At 37.4% G+C, this 20,138-nt stretch overlaps 1 protein-coding gene and 1 long non-coding RNA gene across 4 annotated transcripts; one reads left to right on the forward strand and one right to left on the reverse strand.

Moving 5' to 3' along the window:
- Positions 1-7,988: 7,988 nt before the first annotated feature.
- On the reverse strand, positions 7,989-11,141 carry LOC145058288 (uncharacterized). 3 transcript variants are annotated; one of them, XR_013686315.1, is made up of 7 exons: positions 11,002-11,141; positions 9,515-10,756; positions 9,193-9,379; positions 8,626-9,114; positions 8,316-8,395; positions 8,174-8,245; positions 7,989-8,083 (listed from the first exon to the last, which is right to left on the reverse strand). It is a non-coding gene; the product is annotated as an uncharacterized LOC145058288 (long non-coding RNA). The 3 variants fall into 3 exon arrangements; XR_013686314.1 differs by having other exon boundaries at positions 8,316-9,114; XR_013686313.1 differs by having other exon boundaries at positions 8,174-9,114.
- A 2,022-nt stretch (positions 11,142-13,163) lies between these two features.
- LOC145056523 (uncharacterized) lies at positions 13,164-13,904 on the forward strand. Its single transcript, XM_079004213.1, has one exon. It carries the CDS (start codon positions 13,245-13,247, stop codon positions 13,656-13,658), a length of 414 nt encoding a protein of 137 aa, XP_078860339.1. The 5' UTR covers positions 13,164-13,244; the 3' UTR covers positions 13,659-13,904.
- The last annotated feature ends 6,234 nt before the right edge of the window (positions 13,905-20,138 follow it).

Below are 20,138 nucleotides of genomic sequence, written 5' to 3' on the forward strand. Positions count from 1 at the left end.
CATGACATCCTTAAGGCTTCTCCTCGTGGCATCGTATCTGCCAATAGCTTCCACCAGCTCAAGACTCCAGTTTTCAGTTGTCTTACGGCGAAGACATTCTTCTGTTTCTCGCTACAGTCGCAGCTCTCAAACACCATTTCCATCTCGGAGATCCAATCCATAATCTCAACAGGCTTTGGGCTTCCTGAGAGACTTGGTGGTTTCGCACCCAAGAAATTCTTGTACATTCGCCCATCCTTGTCGTTTCTCCTCTCCAGGCCATCTTGAGTCCCCACTTGACTCACTTGGCGACTGTAGTTCCCTTCCTCCGATTGCTCGGGAATCAGCTCGGGTTGCTCATTGGGCATAGTAGGTTCGTCCCTATTCGACATCCTCCTCATTTCTTCCCTTTATTCAGTTCGCATAGCCCGAATCATGGCTTGAACTCTAGCCATCGTGACTGGCTCAGGTGCAACTTCTTCTACAACAGGTATTTGCTGAACCACTAGGGGTTGGTTCCTATTCTCATTCGCATTCACGTTTCTGCTACGGGTCCTTGCCATCTTGATCTATACACCGAATAAGGTGAATCTAGACCTTTACTTAGGATTGACGTTTAAATCATCCTTATCACTCCGAAACGTTTACATGCTAGTTCTAATATCGTAGTCGTACGTTTAGAATCCTAAACATATAAGGTTTCCAGATCCGGTCGGCAACAGACCATAGATCCGAATAAATAACAGCATATAAGGCATAAAGCATTTAGCACATAAAAGCATTTTAGGCATAATTCCTAAAATAAGCTAGTGCTCACACCACACAATCATCGCTTAGCATTCTAAGTTTAAGTCTAGAAATAAATCCATATTCCTGGTTCGCTTAAACTAATGCTCTGATACCAACTGTGACATCCCCATTTTCACGGCCAAAAAAGACCGATGTTGTTTATGCTTTATAAAAATCAGAGTACTTCATTTTATAAAAATGTTGCGGAATTTGTTCCCAGAAAAACATGGTAAATACGTTATTAAAACATTTTCGAAGAAACGTATTTATTTCATTTTAAAACGTTTGGGATGTCATCGTTAATACAGAAACATAAGCATAAACAGAACTTACAATTATTTACACTAGTGATCTACATCTCTTTAAATCTCTCAGTGTAATGTCACTTCATATCAACACCTGTGATATAAATAAACTGAGTGGGTCAGGTTGGGAAACCTGGTGAGTACATAGGGTTTTCAACCCACAATAATATAATTATTATGTTTAAACAATCAAACAATCAACCCAATTACCCATCCCCATTATCTTCTTTATTCTTAAGGATCTACCCTAAGAATCAGCTATTTCTCATTCATTCATTCCTAAGGATCATCCTAAGGAAACAACATGAAGTCCATTGTTGCCAATGACACATTGGTCAAGCGCAGCTGCTAATATTGTCACTTAGGCTCAGCTGCCAGAATTAGGACATTTTCTATGAGGCGCTTCTGCCGGTATTGACCTTTAAACACTGCTGTCATGGTCATAAGGCTCCCTATTAGGCGCAACTGCCGATACTATCCTTAGAGCGCAGCTGCTAGGACGTTTACCGTAGATCTAAATCATCTACGGGTTGTGGCACAGCTGCCAGTGCTCATCTATAGGGTACTAGGTCCACTGCTGCCAATGTATACCTATAGGGCACTAGGTCCGTACTACTAATGTTCCTCTATTTCAGCTTTTTTCCATCATCATTCATCTACCCATGTTTTACCCAACATATTATGTAGATATAAAATACTTTATACAGTTTACATCATTTAAAACATGTATAAAAATCTTTCACCAGCATAGACAACAAGTATTCAGACAATATGCACACATAACACGTAATTTATATTAAAATACTTCATATCTATGTGTAATATGAAAGAGACCATGCACTCACCTGATTAGGTGGTGATTCCGAACTCAGACAGCACTTCGTTATCTCAAAACAATTTTCCTCGACAAAACCTAGTATCAATACCACTAGGGTTTAGTTTTTAACGTTAACCAAGACTAATTAATAGTCTAGCTATTATTACTATTATATAAGCGTTAAATAACACTCAATATAACTCATAATAATAGCCCAAATAATTATTTTAAGGTCCTAATAATGTTACTATAATTAAATAAAATCTATATTAAATATAGTATAGGCGTAGCTCACTTACAGTGAGTTTTTATTAAAAATCGGGCTTCGCTGGAGTAGCGTTTCCAAGCCGAAAGCTTTTCTTCTCGGAGCCGTCGGGCGCTCCGGGGCTTTCTTCTCGTGCTAGGGAGGTTCCGTAGACTTGGGAGGGGTTTAGGGAGGCTAGAGAGAAGTTAGAGAGAGAAAGAGAGGCTTATGGTGTGAAGAAAATATGAGGAGTTCACCCTTGTATTTATAGGAGTTTTATAGTAAAGTAGTCTCTAAGCTTCGTCCGTAACTTTTGCATACGAGCTCCGTTTTTGTCTGTCTTTTTACCGTTGAGTTCCTATTAATGAGATCTTCAACTTTCATTTAGACCTCGTTGGCTAATTCTCATTCTATCTCGGATTTACAAAACTGTATCGAATTCGCCGCGCTCGAAAAGTAGGGACTAAGCTTCGTCCATAACTTTCGCATACGAGCTCCGTTTTTGTCTGTCTTTTTACCGTTGAGTTCCTATTAATGATATCTTCAACTTTCATTTAGACATCGTTGGCTAATTCTCATTCTATCTCGGATTTACAAAACTGTATCGAATTCGCCGCGCTCGAAAAGTAGGGACTAAGCTTCGTCCATAACTTTTGCATACGAGCTCTATTATCGACGTTCTTTATATCCACGTGTTGGTATTTATGAGTACTACAACTTTCATTCAGATCCCGTCGGCTAAAAATCGACCGATCTAAAATTCAGATTTCGGGCTGTGCACTGCTATGCTAAATCTTAGAAAAATCATAACTTCCTCATACGAAGTCAGATTTGGGCGTTCTTTTTATCGATGTTCTTAGTTTAACATATTCTACGACTTTCGTTTAGATTGCTAAGGCTAAATCTCGCTCTATCGTAAATTCACTATTTACGCTTCCCGGTATCGTGCCGGTTCCGTCGCGAAACTTCAACGGGTCATAACTTCTTCGTTATAACTCGGTTTTCGGCGTTCTTTATATGTACGAAAACCTTGTAACATACTCTACAACTTGATTAAGATTATTTATTCTAAATAATCTTTTGTTGAAAAGTCGTTTTCGACCCCTATTGCCTCTAATTTGACTAGCCCAGATTTACGGGCGTTACAATTATCTCCCCCTTAGGATGATTACGTCCCGGAATCATCAACGAAACAGGGTCGTATAATGACTCCATACGTCATCTCTTCATCCTAGGTAATAATTATAACTTCTACATTCCTTCGATTCTATCTCTTAAACTCATTGACTGTAAGAGTACTCGATCGTGCACCTGCTCTCTACCTCAGGTTAGACTCCAAATTATGACCTTCAAGTCATAATCTCGATCCTTGCTGGATACGGACTTGAGATAAGTTCTTTTATTACTACTATAGATCGATGTGTCATATTCTAATGACCTATCATCGTATGTTGCAACACTTAGACTTAGGTCTCTTAGAGTTAAATTCTAAAACAGACTATGCCTTCCTTCATGTTCTAATGTGATATAATCACACTTTAACATTAGGCATTTCTAGCCACCAACTTCTTTAACAACGAGTGTGATACTTCTATTGATCGCTTTGATTTCAACCGTTTGGTTTAAGTCGGACGCTACATCAAACTTGGTTCTCTGAACCACACAACATACTCATCGTAGTCGGACTCGATTCGATATGACCACTAGGGTCGGAATATCAACAATCTTCTTAGTCATTACCGAAACGATGGTAACAACACACTTGAATAAAACGAAATCAATTACTAGCTTCTTGGTAACCTTGTGACTTTCCCTGATCCAAGTGTGAGTCCTGTGCTTCCGGTAGTATAGGCCTCTACTACCATCCACACCTACTCATACCCGTCCCAAGTATTGTCTCGCAGTTTTCCAAGTCACCATACAAGAAAATCACATAACAGTTTAACACATAAAATATCAAAACGAAGGTTTTATATTATTCCTTAAAATGTTTACATAGGTGTTCAAGTTCACCCTAAACTTTGCCCCTAACAGGCTACATCGCGAGGTACTATCTACACGATTACTCCATAACTCGATTCTTGGATGTCAAGCGTTAACTCCTGAATCTTCGCATTGTCATCTTCTTCGTCAAGAATCATTTGAAATGTTCTCGCCTTTTGCTTTGGCGACACATATGGCTTTGTAGCCCCCTCTCTCTTTGGGTGGTCTTGCTTTCCTTTTTGGACCTTGAAGATCCTTCAAACTTCCGCTTCTCTCCTGACTTATCTTTTTCTAGACCATTTTCTCTTACCTGGGCCTCTACGTTCTTAGCTGCCCTAACAGCTGTTTTCAAGGTAGTTGCCATTTTGACCATTGGGCCAAAGTCAGTGGGCAGTCCGTTAGCAAACCTATCAATCTTGGAGAGTTTAGAAGGCACCAAGTAGGGGAATAGCTTCATCCTCTTGGTGAATGCGGTGGCATACTCATCAACACTCATCTTCCCTTTCTTCAGGTTCTGAAACTCATTGTTTAGGTCTATCAGATCTATCTCCGAGCAGTACTGCATTTTCAACTGTTCCAAGAACTCTTCCCATGACATCCTTAAGGCTTCTCCTCGTGGCATCGTATCTGCCAATAGCTTCCACCAGCTCAAGACTCCAGTTTTCAGTTGTCTTACGGCGAAGACATTCTTCTGTTTCTCGCTACAGTCGCAGCTCTCAAACACCATTTCCATCTCGGAGATCCAATCCATAATCTCAACAGGCTTTGGGCTTCCTGAGAGACTTGGTGGTTTCGCACCCAAGAAATTCTTGTACATTCGCCCATCCTTGTCGTTTCTCCTCTCCAGGCCATCTTGAGTCCCCACTTGACTCACTTGGCGACTGTAGTTCCCTTCCTCCGATTGCTCGGGAATCAGCTCGGGTTGCTCATTGGGCATAGTAGGTTCGTCCCTATTCGACATCCTCCTCATTTCTTCCCTTTATTCAGTTCGCATAGCCCGAATCATGGCTTGAACTCTAGCCATCGTGACTGGCTCAGGTGCAACTTCTTCTACAACAGGTATTTGCTGAACCACTAGGGGTTGGTTCCTATTCTCATTCGCATTCACGTTTCTGCTACGGGTCCTTGCCATCTTGATCTATACACCGAATAAGGTGAATCTAGACCTTTACTTAGGATTGACGTTTAAATCATCCTTATCACTCCGAAACGTTTACATGCTAGTTCTAATATCGTAGTCGTACGTTTAGAATCCTAAACATATAAGGTTTCCAGATCCGGTCGGCAACAGACCATAGATCCGAATAAATAACAGCATATAAGGCATAAAGCATTTAGCACATAAAAGCATTTTAGGCATAATTCCTAAAATAAGCTAGTGCTCACACCACACAATCATCGCTTAGCATTCTAAGTTTAAGTCTAGAAATAAATCCATATTCCTGGTTCGCTTAAACTAATGCTCTGATACCAACTGTGACATCCCCATTTTCACGGCCAAAAAAGACCGATGTTGTTTATGCTTTATAAAAATCAGAGTACTTCATTTTATAAAAATGTTGCGGAATTTGTTCCCAGAAAAACATGGTAAATACGTTATTAAAACATTTTCGAAGAAACGTATTTATTTCATTTTAAAACGTTTGGGATGTCATCGTTAATACAGAAACATAAACATAAACAGAACTTACAATTATTTACACTAGTGATCTACATCTCTTTAACTCTCTCAGTGTAATGTCACTTCATATCAACACCTGTGATATAAATAAACTGAGTGGGTTAGGTTGGGAAACCTGGTGAGTACATAGGGTTTTCAACCCACAATAATATAATTATTATGTTTAAACAATCAAACAATCAACCCAATTACCCATCCCCATTATCTTCTTTATTCTTAAGGATCTACCCTAAGAATCAGCTATTTCTCATTCATTCATTCCTAAGGATCATCCTAAGGAAACAACATGAAGTCCATTGTTGCCAATGACACATTGGTCAAGCGCAGCTGCTAATATTGTCACTTAGGCTCAGCTGCCAGAATTAGGACATTTTCTATGAGGCGCTTCTGCCGGTATTGACCTTTAAACACTGCTGTCATGGTCATAAGGCTCCCTATTAGGCGCAACTGCCGATACTATCCTTAGAGCGCAGCTGCTAGGACGTTTACCGTAGATCTAAATCATCTACGGGTTGTGGCGCAGCTGCCAGTGCTCATCTATAGGGTACTAGGTCCACTGCTGCCAATGTATACCTATAGGGCACTAGGTCCGTACTACTAATGTTCCTCTATTTCAGCTTTTTTCCATCATCATTCATCTACCCATGTTTTACCCAACATATTTTGTAGATATAAAATACTTTATACAGTTTACATCATTTAAAACATGTATAAAAATCTTTCACCAGCATAGACAACAAGTATTCAGACAATATGCACACATAACACGTAATTTATATTAAAATACTTCATATCTATGTGTAATATGAAAGAGACCATGCACTCACCTGATTAGGTGGTGATTCCGAACTCAGACAGCACTTCGTTATCTCAAAACAATTTTCCTCGACAAAACCTAGTATCAATACCACTAGGGTTTAGTTTTTAACGTTAACCAAGACTAATTAATAGTCTAGCTATTATTACTATTATATAAGCGTTAAATAACACTCAATATAACTCATAATAATAGCCCAAATAATTATTTTAAGGTCCTAATAATGTTACTATAATTAAATAAAATCTATATTAAATATAGTATAGGCGTAGCTCACTTACAGTGAGTTTTTATTAAAAATCGGGCTTCGCTGGAGTAGCGTTTCCAAGCCGAAAGCTTTTCTTCTCGGAGCCGTCGGGCGCTCCGGGGCTTTCTTCTCGTGCTAGGGAGGTTCCGTAGACTTGGGAGGGGTTTAGGGAGGCTAGAGAGAAGTTAGAGAGAGAAAGAGAGGCTTATGGTGTGAAGAAAATATGAGGAGTTCACCCTTGTATTTATAGGAGTTTTATAGTAAAGTAGTCTCTAAGCTTCGTCCGTAACTTTTGCATACGAGCTCCGTTTTTGTCTGTCTTTTTACCGTTGAGTTCCTATTAATGAGATCTTCAACTTTCATTTAGACCTCGTTGGCTAATTCTCATTCTATCTCGGATTTACAAAACTGTATCGAATTCGCCGCGCTCGAAAAGTAGGGACTAAGCTTCGTCCATAACTTTCGCATACGAGCTCCGTTTTTGTCTGTCTTTTTACCGTTGAGTTCCTATTAATGAGATCTTCAACTTTCATTTAGACATCGTTGGCTAATTCTCATTCTATCTCGGATTTACAAAACTGTATCGAATTCGCCGCGCTCGAAAAGTAGGGACTAAGCTTCGTCCATAACTTTTGCATACGAGCTCTATTATCGACGTTCTTTATATCCACGTGTTGGTATTTATGAGTACTACAACTTTCATTCAGATCCCGTCGGCTAAAAATCGACCGATCTAAAATTCAGATTTCGGGCTGTGCACTGCTATGCTAAATCTTAGAAAAATCATAACTTCCTCATACGAAGTCAGATTTGGGCGTTCTTTTTATCGATGTTCTTAGTTTAACATATTCTACGAATTTCGTTTAGATCGCTAAGGCTAAATCTCGCTCTATCGTAAATTCACTATTTACGCTTCCCGGTATCGTGCCGGTTCCGTCGCGAAACTTCAACGGGTCATAACTTCTTCGTTATAACTCGGTTTTCGGCGTTCTTTATATGTACGAAAACCTTGTAACATACTCTACAACTTGATTAAGATTATTTATTCTAAATAATCTTTTGTTGAAAAGTCGTTTTCGACCCCTATTGCCTCTAATTTGACTAGCCCAGATTTGCGGGCGTTACAAAAAATAACAAAATAATACTTCAAAAAGACAAAAACCATTTCCCTTCTAGCCGATCCTTCAATCCAACATCCATTCTTTCAATTCAACAACCAATCTACTAACAAAAAAAACATAAAACATATCAAAATTATTAAAGCTATATAAAAAAAAGTAATGAGGGTTAAAGTATAAACAATTTAGTTACCTTTACCATAAAGAACATCAATTATCATCTTCGTCCTGAAGGTAGTTCAATAGTTACAATATCCTCATTTTTCTATTACACACCAAAAAGTTATTAGCTCAAGAAATCCATAATATTAAAAAATTAATAATAAAAAATATACCTTGTTTTCTTTTCTCTCTAACCCATAATAAGGTCTATACCAATAAGCTCCACAAATAAGCATATCTACCATGTTTGTTCCTAAAGAACAGCGATGTGGATCAATAACCCTCCCACCAACACTAAAAGCAGTTGCGAGTCTAGAATAGAAAACCACATGGTTCACTAATTTTTCTGTAGTAAATTTTCTATATAAATTCAAAGATTTTATTGGTAAGATAGGTCCTAAATTGTTTCCTTAGGTAGGTCAAAAAAAATTTCAATAGAAATTTTACATAAGTTTGAAAAATTAGGTAGGTCATTGGACCCACCTTCCATGTGAATAGCCTCGCCACTGACTAAAAGCAGACTCAGACGCCACAGTAGTGACCGGAATTACCAAGATATCAGCAACCATTTTGGATAGAATTCTAAACTTCAAGTTGTTCTCTTTCCACCATGCCAATGCATCAAAATATGCACCTGGTTCACCAATGTAAACTCCATCTTCCAAATAAGTATCAAGTTCTGACTTTGAAGCAGTAAAACTATTGACACTTGTAATATGTTGATCATATTTAGTTGTCCCAGTTTTAAGATCTTTACCCAACCGTTCGGTTAACGAAACAAAACTACTCTTGGGAGCATCAACGCCACTGTTTGTTCCACTACTTGATGAAGGAACAACCGATGTTTTATGGTCATAACATACTCTTCGAATAATAGATACAAAGTATCACAAACTACTTGCATTTGTCGAGGAGCCTCGTTGTCAGAATATATGGCCTTGAAAGAAAAGTCGATCAATTTCATTTTTAGACCTAGTACAAAAAGAGTAACAATTAAAATTAAAAAAACATCTAATAAAACCAAATAACTCAACTAAATTCATTTTATACCTTGGATCCAAATCCGCACCAATTGAGATCAACAAATTACAATCACCCTAATATTTGTCAAATTTTGTCTTCATTTTAATGGCCATTGATTTCATATATTCACTTCCATCTAAAGCTATTGCATCCAAAGCTTCCTTTATACCAAACAACTCGCTAAGAAATAAGTTGGATGTAGGATATTCAGAACCTATAAAAAATAAACTTACATATATCCATCATATTGCTATTTAGTCAAAATAAACATAGATGTATGATATAGGCATCATATTAGTTTTTAATCTAAAAGTGATTATTAAACTAAAACAACAAAAATAAATAATACCTGAAATGATTTTTGTAGTTTCCTCAAAAAGTGCTAGAAAAGAGCAAACATCTTCAAATTTCTTCCAATCTTCGTCACTTGGAAAAATTTATATGTGGACTCTCGATCGGCATAATTTACAAACACTTCTTTGAACTCCAAAGCATTAGACAGCATAGCATATGTAGCATTCCATGGAGTAGAAACATCTTGAATTAAATGCTTCTTTGACATTAAAAGTTGTTTCGCTAGCTCACTAAAGATATGATCGACCCCGGGGATGCATTCACATGTTTCACACTTTCACGAACATTGTGAATAATAGGTTCAATTTCTGCTAGACCATCTTGAACAAGCAAATTGAATATATGCGCACAACATCGTACATGGAATAACGTTCCACCAAGAACGAGTTTTTCTTGAAGATTCAAGTTTACCCTCAACTTCTTAGCCACTACATCATTAGTTCTAGCATTATCCACCGTTAACGTAGCAACGTTTGTTTCAATATTCCACTCTTTTAGCTTAAAGAGAGAATACAAAATATGTACTCCCGAATATGGTGGAGGCACATCAAAAAAACTCAAGATATTTTCATAAAGCTTAAAATCAGAATCTACAAAATGACATGTCACTACCATATAATGAATATTTTGACCTGATGTCCATATATCCGTAGTAATGCTCACTCGGTTGACATTATTGAAGAACTTTTGAACTCTTTTTTTTCAATTCCATAACTAGAAATACAATCTTCTCTAATTGTTGCACGTGATATCTTGTTAAACGGGGGATTAGCTTCTTTCATTACCACATTAAACAAATCATACTCAACAAAGTCAAAAGGCAACTCGTGGACCATAAGCATATGAGAAATAACATCTCTCATCCTAGCATTATCAAATTTCCAAGTTCTAACCATTGACGAAGCATCCAACTTTCCTGGAAACATCATTAAATTTAATTGACCTTGTACTTTTTGTTTTTGTTTTAAAATCGGGCAATCTTTTGAAACATGCCTAAGCAATGGTGTGGTTGTTTCTTCTTTAAGTTTCTTTATTTTTTCTTTACAGTGGATACATTCACACATTTTAGTTCTGTCCTCCAACTTAATATCACGAAAATGTTCCCAAACTTCTGAAGTCTTTTTTCATTTTCTTTTAGTAAATGGAATTTGTTCTTCATTGTTAGCTACATTTGCTTGTTCTGTACCACCACCAAGGTCATCCATTGTTGCAGCTATATTGACATCTCCATCATCAGCTGTAATAACAATAACATCAGGGCAATGAAATGTCTTCCATCACTAGAGTGGTTGTACTTGATTCAAATTATGTTGATTCAAATGGTGAGTCTGAGTCTAAATATTGATCATAATCAAAAAGAGGCGGTCGATTACAAGAAACATCGGACATCTACCATGCAATAATAATCAAATCTTATCAAGAAAGTGTTAAGAAAATAACCAACATAATTATAGAGCTTAAAAAGCTTCAGTAGATGTTTACCTGCTGATGAAACCTCTTGTGTGTCTAAGCTGGAGTCGAAAACAGAGTATGATACGGTGGTCTATGATCGATGCTCAAGCTTGATAAGAAGTCCAGAAGCGGCGTGACCTGAAGTCTGATGGTCTTGTGATGAAGTTCTATCGTTTGAGGTGGAGACGGCTTGAACACAAATTCGATTGTCTCGTATGTGGTGGAGATGGCGTGTAAGGAAGCAAACCCTGACTAATTGGACGACGACAAAAAGAACGTAATGAATATTTTGACCTGATTCATTTAATGAAAATTGGCCACGTTACTTTTAAAAACTTGTAACCGATGGTCCCTTAACTTAGGCACTTTTACAAAAAAAATCCATTTATCTTTTTTAAACCTAATCACTAATTATTGCGCATAAACAAATCTACATAATCAATATTTTGATTATATATATATATATATATATATATATATATATATATATATATATATATATATATATATATATATAACCGAATAATCATAAATAAACAAACGAATATAAACCAACGAACATAAACAAACATAAATGAATGTAAACAAACGTAAACGAACGAACAAGAGCATTGTTCGTGTTCGTTCATTTAACTAAACAAGTCAGCTATCTTGTTCATGTTCGTTCGTTTATTATCTAAACGAACTTCCCGCCGAACGGTTCACGAACTGTTCGCCAAACATTCAATTCGTTTACAGCCCTAATGATGGTGCCTGAATGTTTTCAAATCGACAAAGAAGAGGGAAAGAATAATACGCAGAGGCGGATGCAAGTAAATAGAAGCAAAAAAGGAAAAGGGGTCGATTTTTTTTGTTAACTACGTCAACCTTTACCGGCGATACCTTTGTCGGCATCGCAATGGGCTTTAGTGGCGACAGTTATCAATAGAGTCGACAGTTAGGAGAGAATTATTGTTGCACCATTTTTTTATATTTAACGCGGCATTTATTCCATATTTAACGGCGACAGGATTAGGTTTTTAGCGGGCACCTGTCTCGCCGGTATTGGTTTTGTGTGTTCCACGAGTACCCCAACCATTGGATTAGAAACACGATCCAACGACTGTAGTTTAACAAAATATGAAAACGCAGATCCGTGTCATTGACCTTTAGCGGTGACAAATTGATATGTCGCCGCTAAAGGACCATGTCGCTACTTTTGATGTCGCCGGTAATGGTTATTTTTCTTGTAGTGTCGGTTTCTCGGTTATCTATCTATTAATGTTGATTTTCATGAAAAAATAATAATCAAGGTGTCTAATTGATAAAAAAAAAAAAGGGAAAATGACTTAAAAGTCCATCGAAGTTTTCAAACCATTCAAAAAACCAATTATGTTTTGTCTGTTCAAGAGAACCCAACAAACTAACATTTTGTATAAAAAAACTCAACTAACTTACACTCTCGTTCACTTCCCATTTAGGGTCAACATGCTAATTAAAGTCAACGAATGACATGGCTTATGATGTGTAATTAAATATCGGAAAATGGCTTGTAAGACCAACGTAGTTTCAAAACCGTTCAAAAACCCCCAATCATTTTTTTTCAACAAACAAAACATGATTGAGGTTTTGTGAACGGTTTTGAAACTTCGTTGGTCTTACAAGCCATTTTCCGATATTTAATTACACGTCATAAGCCATGTCATTCGTTGACTTTCATTAGCCGGTTGACCCTAAATGAAAAATATAAATTAGTTGGGTTTTTTAGACAAAATGTTAAGTTCGTTGGGTTTTCTTAAATAGACAAAACATAATTAGTGTTTTTTTAATAGTTTTGAAACTTTGTTGGTCTTATAATTTGTTTTCCCTTAAAAAAAAATGTATGGTCAACCCTAATCTTAATAAGAAATTTTGAAATTTCAAATCGAACTCGAATTTTCTTAAGATTATATGAAAAAGACATATCAAACTACCCAATGAACTCACCCTGGTGCTATCGTAAAGAACAAGGTGTTGACTTATGACTCTCACCATCTTAAATTTTCTCTTCTTTTCATACACTTCTCCCGCCACCTAACTCTGATTCCATGCAACACTATTTAATTCCTCACACAACCAAAACAAAGTACATTAATTCCATGCACCTCGTTAATTTACTCTTTCAGCCATTACAACTGTCCACCACCGTTTCTTTTCTCCATAAATAGCCACCTCCACCACCACCTTCCATCACCTCAAACATCCCCTCGGTTTTTCTGTGTTAGTGAGTGTGTGTGTCTGAGAGAGAGATAGAGATGGTGAAGTTGTACTTCGTAGCAGTCTGTGCACTTGTACTTTTTGTGCAAAGCAATGCAAGAGACATGCCCACGACCACCCTGAGTGACAAGACTCCCACCACCGTTGATGTCGCTACTGCCACTGTACCAAGTGGAGGAGCTGGTGTTAAAGACGAGAAGAACTTCATCGCATTCGGTGGTGTTGGTGGCTTTGCTGGTGTAGGTGGAGGTGTAATTCCAACACTTGGTGGTGTTGGTGGGCTCGGCGGTACCGGTGGACTTGGTGGTGCAAGTGGACTTGGCGGTCTTGGCGGTGCAAGTGGTATTGGTGGTGGTGCAGGTGGCGTCGGTGGTGCTGGGCTTGGTGGTCTTGGCGGCGGTGTTGGCTTAGTTAAAGGTGGTGGAATCGGAGGCGGTATCATAGTTCCTTAATTGTTTTAGATTTTACCGTTATTTTGGAGTGGACGTACGTACCACATATTATTGCATGTCAGTTTTTACTCTACTTTTCTAGTACGATGTCATCCGTTTGTCTTTTTGGCCGTTTAAGTTTAAGGTATGGTTGTTAGGTGCAGGGTTATGGGGAGTTGTTACTTGTGGTTTACTTGTTCTACGTCTCTATTGCGATTCCAATATTTTATGGTTCTAATATTATGATTAATACATCTATTTATCTCTTTTCGTTTTATCAATAAACAAATCTATATCTCGCAAATGAATAGTCTCTGTATATAACAAAGATTCGAATCATATACGGTACACCGTTATGGCCGCTTATGAAAATTAGCGAGTAACTTATGACATATTTTTTAATTTTAAGTATTTAATTAATCATGCAAACAAGTCTAATTAATGTATGGAGCGATTTGCATATATAGCCAATGTAATTTGTGTTCTCAAATTGTTCATTTATTGTGGTTTTTAAGCACTTCATATCAGATCTTTTAACGGCATCAATTTTGTTCGATGAATTACATTAAAATCTTACACGTATGTGGACAATTTTCTCCATATCCAGCTGGTTAACTAATTACATCCGTTAAACGATTTTGTTAATTAAGAGGTAGATCAATGTGTTATGGGTTGTGACCAGCCTTGGACTAGTTGTTGCTTCAGTGATCATATTTTAGGTCAGGAGATAACCACTGGGTGTGAATTGGCCGGGATGGTTTGTAACATAGCCGCCATTGATAGGATTTATCCTTTTACTCATAGTTAGCTGCATTAGTTTCTAATAAGAAAATATTCATGTACATTTATGATATATGTATTATGTATACAATGATTTTGCATCATATTTTAAATTTAATTGCAAAAATTCAGATCCATATATAAGGACGAAAGCAAGGTGGCACTGTCTGAAACGCGTGACTTGCATGAAAGGTTCATTTTCGTGACTGAAATTATTAACTTGGTGATCTTGGGTAACTTCTAATTTACGGAAGAATTGCTTGCTCATCTTATGCTATAACTTTACTAAACAAAACGTCTTTTCATCAACAAACCGCGAGTTGTAAGAAAGCCAATTAATGACCTTCAGCCTTGATTTTTTTTTATTATAAATAAAATAAAAAAAACCAGACAAAATAGAAAATTTTAACAAAAGAACTAAAACAAACAAACCTATTGTATTCATCTGCTTATGCCTTTGGACATAAGAAAAACTCGTAATAGAGGAACAAAAGAACAAAAGAATGGTGGAGTTAACACGAGAAATAAAACAGAGGAACACCTGTAAATATAAGGTTTTAAAAAGTTTGTCCAAGCCGCTCCAAACGTATATGGGGCCTCGGGCGAAAAGAAAGAAAGGACCCTTAAAGACAAATATCATAAAAATTAAAAAAATATCATTTATTATTCACTATAAACGCGTACAATTAACAATAACAAGCAAGCCAAATTGTTTATTTTTTGAGCTAGTTTGAGTTTGAAGCAACTTTAGACCCTAAAAATAATTTGGTCCCCTGGAGACGTGAGCCCTGGACGGTCGCCCGGGTTGCCCACCGTCTGGACCGGCCCTGAGCTTGTCATGACTCCAAGGCTTGTACTTATCGTCAAATTTTAATAAAATGTCACCTTAAGTCATATATTTATATAAAAATGAATAAAACTAGAAAATACAAATGGAATTATGAATTATATATAAATTTGTCATCTTAAGTCATGCCTTATAAATGACGTGACTCGTCATTTCTTGTAAAAACTTAAGGCTTGACATTGTCGTCAAGTCCTCGCTTAACGTTATTTAGAACCTTCATAAATATTAAACTTGTTCTCTAAGTTTTTACTCATGAAAAATGAAAGACTTAATGAGAAACATCAAAGATTTACTCTGGTATAGTAAAAGAATTGATATCTAATCTAATACAAACACTGAGGAAAGAATAAAGACTAAAAACAAAATAAGGAAACTTTCCATATTTGTGAATTATTACAATACCCCCCCCCCCCTAATTTAGAATTTGATATATTCTTCATGGCCAACAACTCTTACACTTTCATGAACTTCATATGTGCCAATGGAGTGAAATCTTCTATCGTATGGTTACTCTTATCCTCGAACACCGTGTGTTTTACAAGATTTATACTTTACTTGTCGAAATAAATGCTAACATGTCCACTACATTTACATGTTATTTCACTGAGAAGATGATGAATCCACATTTACATGTTATTTCACTGAGAAGACGATGAATCCACATTGCTTAACAAGTCGTTGTGGCAGCCATAAAATCAGCCCCACATGAAGAGACTGCCACATATTTTTGTTTTACAAACACACAAATAACCAAATTATCACACAAATAGATACCATAGCTCATGTACTTCGTATGTCCATCGCATATCTAGCCAGATTATCATGTAAATAACTAGTAACATCAACTTCTTTCTTGCCCTTGTATATACCAACAACATGTGAGATGTTTGGCAATTCAAAATTTGCAATACCAACAACATGTGAGATGTTTGGCAATTCAAAATCTACAATACCAACATGTGAGACGTTTGGCCTAGTGTGCATTTTAAATACGCCTCGTATGGTATAAAAGATTTAATTTGTTCTTTTAAAACTTTAATATATTTGTGAAACCAACGTGTCAGAATTTGATCCTAAAAGCTCAATTTACCGATTAATGTTTGAAAAATCATAATTTCAAATATGAGGTTGATCAATCAAATATCATTACAAAATTTTAATGAATTATAACAAGTTATGGCCTTCTAAACATTCAAATATATCATCCTTATTTTCAAGTACATATCAAAATAGTTAAGGTTTAGGGAGCCCAGTGAGCAATATCAGAATCAGATCTTTGAATGAAATTAGGTAATGAAATGACCTAATTCCTATGTCTTAATTCTCAAAACATTTTATAAAAGATTTTCAAGAAATATAAGTAAACGACCATAAAATTTTATACTATGAAAATGCATATACCCCTAAACCCTAACTAGAGTTCTCTACTCTTAAATAAGCCCCCTCACACTCTAGGGTCTAAATGATCTATGGCTTCTCCTAAGTTGAAGCTACCCACGGATAACATGTTGCCATTAACAAAATAAGTAAGTCAATTAGGACAACAAAGTTCATGTAAGAGAAACTAATCCACTGGAACATGTAGATAATCATGTGACTATTACCATTATACTCATGGAAGGTTGTAGAAAATTCCATCGCTAAGAATATAGCTTAAGAGTTTAGGAAATATCTTCCTTATAACTCATTATAATCACCCCCTCCAAAGTTTTAGAGTTTACAAAATAACTTCCTCTAACTCAAGGGAATCACTCCCTCCATTCTTTAGAGTTTAGGGAACTACTTCCTGATAACTCAAGGGAATCACTCTATAACACTTATTTTTTGTCTGTGTTTATTTATTGATTTAAAGGAAATAAGAATGATGGTATAGGAAGGAATTAACTTTGTGACGCAGCCAAATGATGGTCGCAACACTTGCCAACTCGATAAGTCATGACGACTGATGTGTTCTATAACGGTTCACATTGTGTAGCATCCACAACCAAAAATCTTAGGTCTCGAGTTTTGAACCATATTTAAAGGCACAAACTCCTAGGGTTTTCTTTCTTCTCAGCCTCCATCCTCCATAAACACTAGAGTAGGAAACCTAGCTTCCTTCATGGATTAATGAGATTTAGTGCAATTTGAGTGAAGTTCTAAGAAGAAGGAAGGCGGCTTTGGTGCAAAGGAGTTTAGATTCGAAGAGTATCAAACTTATTGTCATCTATTTTTTCTCTGTAAGTGTTAAAGTTTGCATTTTTATGTTTTTTTGGCATCTAGATCTAGTGTTTAAGTATGTTTGGTCCTTTTTGCTATGTGGTCCTTGGAGTTTGGAAAACTCTAGGTTTGTGGGTTGTCTTAGATGGCTTTCTGGACTCGATAAGATGAAAAAGAGTGCATGCTAAGCTTTCATTGAACCATGGAAAAAAGTCTTAGCCTTTTTTGACCTTGTTTTGACCCAAGGTTAGTGTTTGGGATGGTAGGGGTTTGCATGTTGATAAACTTTGGATGTTTATCCATTATACACTTTCCGAGATAGTGTTTGTATAGTTATAGCCCCTGGCTTAATGGATTAAGCACTTCATAGACGTGGGTGTTCTGCCCAAGAAGTGAGACACGTCCAACCCTTAGTTGCAGTGCGAAGCGTGGTATGGTTCAACACTATTTTGGATTATAATGGTCATGATGTGACCAAATGTTGGTCGCAATGTGTTTTATGTTGACCGTTGACATTTGACAAATTTGAATTTTGGTCAAACATTCAGGAACATGAGTTTTCGGGCTAAGGTTTGACCCCTGATTGGTAAATTTTAGTGGTTTGTGCTAGTTGAATCATTTGAGGATTCTTGTGTGTGAGACTTAGATTTCTAGCTTCAAGTGAGTTTTCTCATTATGTTGTGTGTGAAAATATATGTCCTTTTTATAGCAGGATGTTTGTGTGATGTTAGTGTAAGATTATGTGATTAGACTAAAGTAGTCATTTGTTGTGATAATTAGAATGTTGTATGATGACATCCTATGTAATACCCTATTTACTTATTTAATAAATAAGTAAAGTAATAAATACATAATATCCCTAAAAGCGGAATAGTGTGGCAAGAAGTTAGTTTCGGGGGTTAAAAAATCATAATTGAAAGTTTAAGGGGCTAAAATACCATTATCGGGATTTAATTTGAATAGATTTTGGGAAACAAGGGCGAAATGGTAAATTCCAGATTCAATTTGTAAAGTTTTCTAAGGGCAGGGACTAGTCGGTAAGTTTTGGGATTTATTTTGGAAAGATTTATGGAAGGAGGGGCTGATTAGTAAAGTATGGGACTTCACTTGTAAGGGATTTCCAGGATTGGGGTTGAAATGGTAAAATAAGGACCGAGTTTGAAAAGAGATTGGGAAGGAGGGACTGTTTATGTCGTTATGGCATAATGTTTACTAGCCTCAAGTATAAAACTTGCTTCACCGGTTAGCAAACCCTAAACCCCCCCTTATGTGCAGCCGTCACCCCACCTCCCTCCAGCCGTCACCCCTCCTTCACTCACCTCCGGCGTCGCCTCCGTAACAGTCCAGTGAGCCAAGAGCGACTGCCATCACGACTTCGACGAAGGGATCGAAGCTCGACATCGGGGCTGATGTCGTTTTCTCAACCGTCGCCGTAGATGACGAAGCCGGAGGCCACTGTCGTCGTCATTTGGTTCTTCCTCCACTGCTCCCAGCGACGGATCTCCTCTCCTCTCCGCTCCATTCTGTGTTGCTGCTATGCCGCCACTGCCACTCCAGCCGTTGTTCCGATGCCACCATGTCATCCAAGCGCCGCATACCGCCGTGTATGGGCAGCTGTGAGTGGGATCCAATTTTTGTATGCGTGTGTTTCGCTAGTGAGGTCTGGAGGATCGTTTCATGGTTGAAGATTGGAAGAAAACCCCTCCGCCACCACCATGAGGTGGTGGCTGTTATGGCAAGATATTGATATCGCCGTCGTGCGCCACCGGAAGGGGTGGCTGGATGCTTGAAAAACGAAGCATGGGTGGGTGTGGTTGTAGTTTCGCTAGCAGCAGGTGTGTTTGTGTGTTTTGCTTAGTTGGAATTTACGAGAAAAGCCACCACAGCCACCACTCACCACCGCCGGCAACCAAGGTGGTTATGTGTGTGTATGTTTAGCTTAGTTAGTGGATGTGTTACTTTGGTATTTTCATTGTAATTGTAACAAAAAAAATGGAATAATGAAAGGAACTTGAAAACCACCACCTTAGGGTGGTGGCTACTGCCACCGACTGCCGTTTCGGGTGGCGGTGTGCTAATCTTGTGATTGATTCGTTTGGGGTGCTAGAAACCCTAATGGGCCCAATGAAGCCTAATGGGCTTAGTGAAACTCTAATGGGCTTAAAGGAGCTTTAATGGGCCCAATGAAGCCTAATGGACTCTAATGGACCCAATAAAACCCTAATGGGCTTATTAAGATTTTAGTGGGCTTAATAGGCCCAATAAAGCCCTAATTGACATAAAAGGCCAACAAATTGATAAATGGGCTAATATTTGGACTGGAAAACCCTAATGCCAATGAAAACCTAACTTTAAGAATTAATCGGGTCACACACACGAGAATTATTTAATAACTTGATATATTAAATAATAATCATTGGCGGGAATTAATCTAAGCAATATTGGACTTAATGAATTAAGTCCTTAATGGATTAAGTCCTTAATGGGTTAAGTAGGAAACTTAACCCTAATCATCATTTTATGTGAAACCCTAATTTCACTTGGGTTTATTGTTGCGTCTTTCTATTGGGCCTTGATGATTGGGTTATTAAATGGGCTATCCAAGATCAAGCAAATAGTCTAGAGTAATTTAATGGACCTAGGGTAAGGCCCATGTAAGGGGTTTGGCCCAATTT

This window comes from Lactuca serriola, chromosome 6 (genome assembly GCF_051521515.1).
Source record: "Lactuca serriola cultivar US96UC23 chromosome 6, Lser_US96UC23_V15, whole genome shotgun sequence".
NCBI lineage: Eukaryota > Viridiplantae > Streptophyta > Magnoliopsida > Asterales > Asteraceae > Lactuca > Lactuca serriola.

What these genes read in the sequence shown, in the direction of transcription:
- LOC145056523 (XM_079004213.1), top strand. Translation starts at nt 13,245, where the DNA reads ATGGTGAAGTTGTACTTCGTAGCAGTCTGTGCACTTGTACTTTTTGTG.